Source organism: Notothenia coriiceps, unplaced genomic scaffold (assembly GCF_000735185.1).
Source record: "Notothenia coriiceps isolate Sejong01 unplaced genomic scaffold, NC01 NC01_scaffold00000339, whole genome shotgun sequence".
NCBI classification, from domain to species: domain Eukaryota; kingdom Metazoa; phylum Chordata; class Actinopteri; order Perciformes; family Nototheniidae; genus Notothenia; species Notothenia coriiceps.
The window spans coordinates 18523637-18533816 of record NW_011333040.1 but is presented as its reverse complement, the minus strand read 5'-3'; the positions used below and the strand labels follow the sequence as shown (position 1 = coordinate 18533816).

The window sequence follows — 10180 nt, the reverse complement described above, 5'->3', positions numbered from 1 at the left end:
GTCATGCAAAAAAGGAATTAAGTGCAAAAAAGACCTCTGAAGATTATTGATTTAAAGCAACTCAGACTTCTGAATTCCTTATATTAGCTTTGATTTAAATTAGAAAAGCATTTTTGCACAGACTCAGGTCAGTACATGTTCCTCCTTATCACTCACATGAGATTTAGATAAGGGTTGAACTGGAAAGATCAATCACAGTTACTAAAAATAGGTTTCAATGTTCATGCATGTGAACTTTACCCTTGAAGGTGGGGTAGGTAATTTTGGAGAAACCAGCTCGAGTGCGCTAGAATTTGAAAATACACAACCGGAAAAAAATCTGCCACTTCCTTACAGAGCCCCTCCTCCAACACGCACAAACACGCACATGACCAATGAGGGCACGAGATAAGTTTGTGCACAGATGGAAGGCTGACAGGCAGGTAGGCCATCCAGTTCTTTTAGCCGGGCCGGCTTAAATGATTGGTCGTGCTTTTTACAGAACTACGGCTTCCACAGATGACATTTTTTGTCAAAGCACTTAAGATATTCATTGCTATCGGGATGTTAAGAGCATTCCATGGAATATAACAAAAAGTCTCGAGCCGGTTTCTCAAACTCACCCCACCTTTAATTAAACCACATTTTACCCAAAACAAGCTGATCTTTAAATGCATGCGTATTTGGATATTGCCACTCTGTAGCTAATAACCTTTAGCCTAAAGGTAGCTAGCACACTAGGCACACTTGTTTTTCACATTTGGTCTTTGGCTTGTGTTGGCGCAGCAGCCATTACCAGCAAAGGTCTAGATAGCCTTGGACTAATACTACGGAGGAATAAAAGACGCCACACACTTGCATTGTAGTTCACATGACACTGACTGAATCCCCTCCGTCGTATTAGTCCAAGGCTATTTAGACCTTTGCTGGTAATGACTGCTGCGCCAAAAGGTTATGGGCCCAGAAAGGATTTTGGAAACCGATGGAATTGTTTGTGCTTTNACCATATCACCCGTAGGAAAGATAATGGAGAGAATAATGTTTAATCAAATACAGAAATACTTTGAAGGTAACAATCTTAAAGGCATGTTGATAAGCAGTATTAAGATTGTTACCTTCAAAGTATTTCTGTATTTGATTAAACATTATTCTCTCCATTATCTTTCCTACGGGTGATATGGTGCCATGGCTTGGTGTAGGACGTATTGGAGCCTATCCAGGGTTTTGCTGGGAACCCCGGACAGGACTCCATTGCAATAGTCAAGATGGGATGTAATGAAGGCGTGTACAAGAGTTTCTGCCACAGAGTCAGAGAGTGAAGGCTGGATTCTGGCAATGTTTTTTAGGTGGTAGAAGGCGGATTTGGTGACAGATTTGATGTGCGCCTGGAAAGAGAGGGTGGTGTCCAGGATGACTCCCAGGTTGCGGACTTCAGTGGACGGGGAGATGGAGCAGCCGTCAATGGAGAGAAGCAGGTCTCCAACAATAGTTCAATATCACAAGGGTTTTATAGGGACAGTTCAACGCCAAAATAAAAATAATACACATTTTTCATCTTGCCTGTAGTGTTATCAATCTAAATTGTTTTGTCGTGTTCATATATTGGATGTCTAACTTTGATGCATCATCATTGGAACATGGTTTTAAGCATGAACAAATACATTTGAAACACAGCAATGTTTAATTGAAAAATAAGAAGCTTGCCCTGTTCAATGAGTGAGAACGAGCCTCTTGTCCGTGAGTAGATGCAAACTTCCTTCTGTGTGTCATGAAGGGAATGAAAAAAAAGGTTGTGGTTAGTCATTTTCAAAAACTATACATCATACGGTACGACCGAGGTAGTTGCCTTTCAACGAGATAAAACAGTCAGTGCAGCTCTGTAAATAAGAAAAAAAGATTGCGGCGAAGAGAACAATTTATTTTTTAGTCTAGAAAAACCCAGCTTTCCAATAACATTTGCAGCAGGAGATTATTCCCAAGAAGTGGAGCTTGGTGGGCTGAGATTTCAGACACCATTCAAGTTTCTCTTAAAGCAAGAAGTGGTTAAGTAATCAGCGTTGGGGAATGTAAAAGGCATCATTGAGTGCATAGGGAAACAAGAATGGAGAGATCTGAGGGATCCTGTCTTAAAGTCTCATACAGTAGGTGGGAAGGAGTGATCCAATCAGTTCTGTGATATATAATCCATCTTCTTTGATCCTGTGAGGACTCTGTCAGCTTGGTCGTTGACCAGTTGGAGACTTTTTGTTTCTGTCTTAGCTAGGCTTAGCAAGGATTTCCTCAGCAGTAGGTCTCTCAGTTGCCCGTGTGTTATGATACGTTTCTGTGGAAACCAGCTGCGTCCCTGCACAGTCCTCCTTGTTCAACAAAGGGCTGGGAGATTAGAAGAATTGACCACTATCATTTTGACCAATAGCCTATCGATATTGTGGCAATAGGCTTGACCGTTGATGCTTTTACAAAAATATTTACACAATGACACTTTTGGGAAATAATCTTCAGCTGTGTCGATATAATTACTAGGTAGCTAAAGACAAATAATAGAACAGCTTGAACAGGTAAATGAAGAAAATGTCATGACTTTGAAACCACTAAAAGACCCTAACCCACTCACAAGCTTAAGATATTCAAAATCTAGGAGGATATCAAGCGTTGTATCAAAATATGTATATTGTGAAACAAGACATGGGACTGGAAAGCCTCATTCACTTGGGAATAAGGTCAACATACAGCCAGTATTAACAGTCGTTTAATAAAAATAATGCCAAAACAATAAAAAAAGAAAGAGGAAACGGTGCCCTTTGTTTTTAAATGAGACAAAACCTATAGATTTCCCCCTTAATGTAGTATACAAAAGATGAATAGTATACTGCTTTTAACAACATGATAGTATAATGACCTTGAGAAAACCAAATGTAGTAAATGCAACTCGTAATTTGCTAGCAAGAATGTTTGTTATTTTTTTATTCTCACAACGTGGTAGCTGAAGTCGGCTAAGGCTACTTGCTGGCTGGCTTGTTAAGGTGGAGGATGGGTATATGCTCAGGTACAGGCTATTAGTAAAAGTCGATTAACATTAGCTGGCATCTAAAAATGGGATTATGTCAAAATCAAACTAGAAATTGCAATGTAGGAGCCAATATTGATCCTGGTTCAACATATCAGAGATGTAACACTCACCAGCTCGGAGAAAGCCACCTGCTGCCGCTTTGAACAAAAAACCTTGTTGTGGTTATTATTCTGCCTCTCTGCAACCTGCTGGCCTCATGACACAACACTACCTGCCGGCGCAAACATGCCCAGATGTGTGGCTCTCATATCAGTGAGAGGGAGGGAAACGCAGGCCTTCTGTTTCCAAATATGGCAGAACAGGTGTTCCTGTGCAACCCAAAGAAGCCATTGCGTACACATGTACCGAGACCTTGCTGGAGTTTGTATGTTATCAGCTGATTGCCAAATAATTAGTATGCCTGTCATGCAGACGTGTGATGTGAGGACTGGCCTCCATCCATCTCACCGTGTCCTCACTGTCTGTCCGCCTCAGTCAGGCCCGGCTTTGATCATATTGGGCTTTGGAGTGAGTCAGATATAAACACGCACCAATGCACATCCCACACAGATCCTGCATGTAGGAAGCTTAAAGTCATGTGTTAATACTTTTACGCTTCATTGCTCTGCCTCCTAACACGTGTATTTCCACCTGAATCCGAGCGGCCAGGGATGTATATATCATGTTTCCTGCTGTTACATGTCAACTTTAATTTCAAATATAATCCCTCAAGCATATCTGTCATGTACTGTGGTACTCATCACAGCCCAAACCGCAAACATGCTACACTGTCGACGAGACACATTTCTAAATGCCTATTGGAAATGAAAATAATAATAATAATATACAATACATAACACCAGCATAAGAAACATGCAGTGTATAGAAATAAACAAATAAAAGAAATTGCTCGTGTCTTCTTGATGCCTATCGTAATATATTGGATACTGTTTGCTTTGATAATGGTAAACATATTTAGTCTTCACTCTAGTGCTGTGAAAAATGTCCTTGTTTCTTCTTGATGTGACAGGGGTTTTGAATTTTAAGGGTTTAACTGACCTCAAACATCATCCCCAAAAATAGAAATTGGTGAGAAATCTTTCATTAAATGTGAAACAAGCACTACATGTCATTGCATCATCTTTATATGCAGCCATCAAAAGTTTTGAAGGAATATCCATCTTTTTATCTTTCCTTTTTTATTAAAGAACTCTTCCAATTGGATTCATCTGGTCCAAGCCGGTGTAATTGAATCATATTTAATGGAAAGTGGCGTTAAAAATAATAATCCAACAATACATTTTCATTCAGATTTTCTTTAATCCAGATTGCCGCTCAGTATTTTTTTTTTCTCCAAATGATCTGTCTTTTTTAAAACCAGACATTTCTCAATTTAAAGTTCTAACTATTTCTGATGGTTGTGTTCATTAAGATCAACATCACCCATATTAGGAAGCTCTTTCAGTAAATAGATTTGTATAAACCTTAAAACATTTCAAAACATCTTCCAAAAACACAATTTATCTTTGGTATTTTAAATGACAAATAGTCCTACATTTAGATTAACACATTTTCAACTGTCCAATTCCTATTAAGACAGACACTTTCTGCTTCAAGGCTTTTCTGTAAACGGAGACCTCCTCCACCATGAGGAGTGGCCATGCGAGCCCACGGGGAAGTTCCCTTTCTGTGCATCAGTGGAGCAGCAGAAATCCTCTTGAAAGGGTTCTTGGCAGGTGTCGTGCTGCTGTGGGGAAACCAGAGCGAGAGATTGGCTCTGTGCGGAGGGTTAGGCTCGCTCGCTCGCTCCTTCTATCCTAGAGGAGGCGTCTGCCATGCTAATGATGCTCAGCCCGCGGTGAGATGATGTTCAGAGTGTGAAGCTGCCTGGGAGTCTGTGATTCACTTAAAACCTTTTAAAAATGAAAAGCTAATAACTGCTCTTCATGTAAAAGGACATTGCACTTTAAGGCATAAATAAACCTATGAAAGGCCTGCTTAGTATTTATTCTCTCAATCCCTAAAACATTAGATTACACCATTTTTACAATAACTGACATTTTCATCCAGTTTCATCCCACAGGCCATACGAATGTTAAACACCTGCACTTTTGAAAGAACATACATAACACTCATCTGGTTGCAACTCACATATATCATATACCAATATTCTAATTACTGTATAGACTATTCTGCATAGTTTCTATCATATTCTGTTTCTATTATATTCTATTTAATTTAATTTACTTGTACTGTTTGTGTCTGTTCATTGTGTTGCAATGTTGGAGGAGCCTGTGATCTAAGATTGCCATTGTCATATCTACACCGTAGCTATGACAATGACAAGAAAAGCCTTGAAACCTTGATTATTATTATATATATTATTTTATTTCAATGATCTGGATTACAGTTCACATACTGTGTGTAGTATTGATAAAAACAACTTTGACGCATCTGTTGCAAAAATTGTAAATATTTATATTTTTAAATTTTAATAAAATAGAATGCTGGAGGTGTCTTTGTCTATATTGAGATAGTTAATATTACTATCTTCATTAGGATTTGAAATTACAAAAAAGTCCTCCCGCCAAGTAAACATAAAAAAAAAAATTGAACTCATTTTATAATTTTGGGTGTTGGTCATTTAAATCATCATATCGTATACTGTATTAATTAGGGCTGCACGATATTGAAAAAAAATTACGATAGGTAAACCTAGTTCACCCTGCGATATATATATTGCGTTTTTTTTAACTATGTTTAACCGGATGAAGGATTTTAGTCACGGACGTCTGGATCTTAACTGGTTGACTCATCATACCTTAAGTCAAGATCCAACAAGTCATGATAATATATGTTGCTTACCCTCAAATAAGGGGGTTCATCTGTGAATGAAGAAGAGAAGAACCTTTTTGTATCCAAAATAGTTCCAGATGGCAGATGTTGCTTTTCTTTTTGGAAGTAAATCTTCATTCTCGCCGGTATTGTCCTCCTTTTCCTCGCTCATTTTTTTTACCGNGTGAAGGAGCATGAGAGATGGAGAGAGAAAATAGAAAAAGAAAGAGGGGGCTGCTCTAGGCCAAGAGAATATGAGCAGGTGCAGCAAGGAAAATGAGAGCTATAAACAAGCCCAGGTCCTCGTAATTTATCATTAATCTGGGTGCTGCGCTCGCAGGGCTGGGTTTATTCTGCATGCTGATAGCCATGTCATATTTCTTATCGCAGATTTGTTTATACTTTTATCCTTGTTTCTCAGGCTTTACACTTACCGCCATGGCATCGGCTATTACCGCGCTGCCACTTGGGGATGGGAGACGGTTGCATATGCATGATGAGCCACAATGATCCATGAATGTGTCACTTTGACATAAAACCGTCAGGACGAGAAAAAAAAAAAACACACGTGCACAAACGCAGCCTTTGACAAAAAGTCAATCAAGCAGTCGTTGCACTAATCAGAAAAAAACGTTGCTCCTTTGTACTGCAGTCTGAAACTAGAGACAGATTGCAACGGAAACCAGTTCAACTTTAAAGACGCTCAGATGGGCATCAAATCTGTCCAAATGTTCCGTACATTTACTACAGACTGATCATGACTTCTCTTACTGGAGAACTTCATTAAAAAATGTTCCAAACATGTTTACTTCAATAATCAACCAGCTAACTGTATCTAAAGCAACAACATGATCTACTTCGGAGGGAAATGGTACCAGAGGCCTTACTGTTTGAGTGACTGTCTCGAATGTTTATTTTTCATCAAAGTTAGGACGATTAGAATGCCCCCCCCAACCCCTCCTCCATGCACATTTGAATTGGTAATACTGCTTCTTTGTTTACTCTGTGCAATTTACTAATGAAAAATATGTGCAGAAGTTATTGATTCATGACCGTAATTGTTTAATTATTAATCAGTTTAGTCTTATATTAGCATTTTAAATGCAGCAGACAGCTTGAGAAAAACTGAGATGCAGGTTGAAGTTTGGTTATTTTATGTGCCATCGGAGATTGCAAGAAACATCAAAGACAGAGCAGCACATGCTGAAACATGTGCAGATTCAAATGATGGATGCACGCGTAAAGACCACATTGTATGAAGGAAAAACAGGCCTTTAGTTTTAATATCAATTGGAAACTAGGCGTTAAAGTTTTGGGATGAGAACTGGTGGCAAAGAGTGGACACTTGACTCTTCAATGGCGGCCATCTGGAGAGGATGAATGATGGTGAGTTATTAGTCAGCATTCATAAGACGGTTTGTGATCACACAACAAGAAATTCTGTCCCCCCAGAAAACAATGTGTTACTCAATATTAAAAAGGATAAAACAATGACTCAAACCATAAATCCAATCCACAACTAAAGTAAGGGCAACTGTGATGTGTACTTGTAGAAATTGCATAAGATTGTGATTGAGTCGAACTTTTCTCACAAATTACCCACTGTGATTTGGTAAAAACACAGCTCCCCTGATGACACAATCCAACCAGAAAACACTCAATAATTTCAGATGCAAATTGTGTATGTTGGTGTTTAGTTATTTTTGTATTCCCTTTTTTTCTCTATATGTAAATATTACCTCTACCTGCTGTCATGATAAATAGAAATAGTACTGGAATTGGAATACTTTAATGATAATAACTCAACAATTGAACATTATCAATGGATCAATTGACGAAAGAAATCGCTGATCTCTAATTCAGAGATTTGTTTTTTCTTAAAATTGTTAAAGAGGCCATATTATGCTTTTTGGTCGTTTCCCTTTCCTGTAATGTGTTATAGGTTTGTTTGCATATAAATGGTCTGCAAAGGATAAAATCCCTGTGTTCACTCCAGAGGGAGTTTTCTCCCCCACACACCCCCCCTGCCTGAAACGCCTCTTGACTCCTTTATTTACTTCCCGAACATAGTTACATCACTGTGTAACACTCGCGGTACTATTAGCTGACGCTCTAAAGCATTGTATGTGATGTGTTGTATTGTATGTATACGGGACATCTCTAAGCGGTCGACCAATCACAACAGAGACGGCCAGCTAGCCAATCAGAACAGACTGGGCTCTGGTTTCAGACAGAGGGTGAAAAGAGGTGCTGCAGCACAGGCAGTATGAGAAAAATCAAGAGCNAGGACGTGCGATATTAAGTAGGTAAATTAACTCAAACACGTCATGTTACAATTATTTTGCTGCTTGCTTCAAAAGGAAAACTCATGTCAGGGGTCAAGTACCCCTGACATGAGTTTTCCTTTTGAAGCAAGCAGCAAAATAATTGTAACATGACGTGTTTGAGTTAATTTACCTACTTAATATCGCACGTCCTAAAAAAAAAAAAAAAAAAGGATAATTTTTTTTAATAAAATCGCACGTCCCTACGATGTGAATATCACGGTTATCGCCATGAAACGATATATCGTTCAGCCCTAGTATTTATGATGCCGAGTTAACCTTCTGTCCATTAGAGCGGCAGGATTGTCTGAGCAAGAGCGCACATGCAGGTGTAAAAATAAACAAATGTAAAAAGAAGAGGACTTTGAGTTCCCTTCATAATTGGAAAATAGGCTTTCTAAAATTACTCCCCTATATAGTGCACTTACATTGTGTTTATGATAACAGTCCTTCACTACAATGCATCACATTGTGTACATGGTAAAACTCAGAGTCATGAGACCCAACGCCTGTCAGTGATGATGCAAAACAATGAGGATTCATTATTATCCACGATCTCGCTTGACAGCTCGCTGTTGCGTAAACTACTGAGTGCATAATATATAGGGAATAGTGAATGATTAATCACGTTTGGGCCAATAAATATTTGTTCTGATTTAAATATGGAAGGTTTGAGTGTTGTGCGCTGACTACTGTCTGTGACATGAGCGCTGTCACAGTGTTAGGACTCAGTGCATTAAAAATGAAACGAGACCATGTTTGACAGAAGCGTGTGTGTGTGTGTGTGTACCAAGTTGTTGTGCGTGCTTGGGTGTGAGGTCATCAGTGGTAAACAAAAGGCGCATCATTAGCACACCGATCACTACACTGCTTCTCTCGGAGCTCGTCTCGGCTGATATTGAACTGTTGCTCCACAATGGAAACTGTTATGAGCTGTGACAAATTGTCAAGTTAAAAGTCAGACAGCCGGGGTGGGTGTGCACTCTTTGCACCAAACAACGTTATCTTATCTGTCTGAACAGGACATACCTGACAACCGCTATTTAGTTTGGGCTGTTGGAGCTCCCTCTCTGCATTGTGTGATACAAATGTGTTTGAAGATTGTGCAAGGCAGGAGACTTTTTTAATCAGTCCACCTACTGGTAATAGATATCTCCAGTAAACAATAATAGAATACATTCATTTTCTTAATGTAATTTGGTTGTGTGTAGACGGTGGAAGCAGGGAGAGGCATATACGTGCCTTGATCCCTGCCGAGTCGACGCACAACTGTTGATTGATGTCAGTGCCAAAAAGTTTTTAGGGGCAATGCGCATGGTATAGATGTGGCGCATACTTCTTAATTCATACTCTTTTCCCTCACCCTATCCTAAGGGAGTGCATGTACGTAGACACGTTGTGCCTCTCCACCTCTGTTCCTTACTTCTTACTTGCTACCCCTTATCCCTCAACCTATAAGGGAGTGCTTGTACTTAGACACTAGGGATGTGCATCTCCATCACTGAGGCCGATGCGATGCGCATCTCGATACGTTGCCACGATACGATACATTAACGATACATTTGAAACACCAGGCGATGCGATACGATACGATTCACCCCTGTTGCGATACAGTTCGATACGATTTGATTCAACATTATGCGATTCGGGGCGATATGATGCGATTCAACACGATGCAAAAATAATGATACTTCAATATGGTACGACAGAGGATTTTTGTTTTATTCCTTATATGCAGCAAATCATACATTAACAAAAAAGTGCTTTACATATTTGGTACTGCACATCCCATCATGCCGTTTATTTTTTTACCTTTAAAAGCTCTCCAGAGTACAATTGTATAACACCTCACAGTTAAACAATGTAAGGATGCATTGCTCATGATTAACAATGTGCAAATAACAGCTACCATAGAGCAATGCCCATACAGCTGCCAGCCTGATGTGCTTAACACTCAGAGGCTAACTCACCAGTGAGCAGAAAGCAGTGGTTT

The 10180-nt window shown here is 39.4% G+C and overlaps 1 protein-coding gene across 1 annotated transcript in view; it reads right to left on the bottom strand.

Annotated features, from left to right (window-relative positions):
* Nucleotides 1-1145: 1145 nt before the first annotated feature.
* LOC104951859 (uncharacterized) overlaps nt 1146-10180 on the bottom strand; it is a 29693-nt gene continuing 20658 nt past the window's right edge. The window contains exon 7 of the mRNA XM_010778596.1: nt 1146-1456. Within this exon, the coding sequence (XP_010776898.1) occupies nt 1146-1456 (311 nt within the window). The remainder of the gene's footprint in view (nt 1457-10180) is intronic.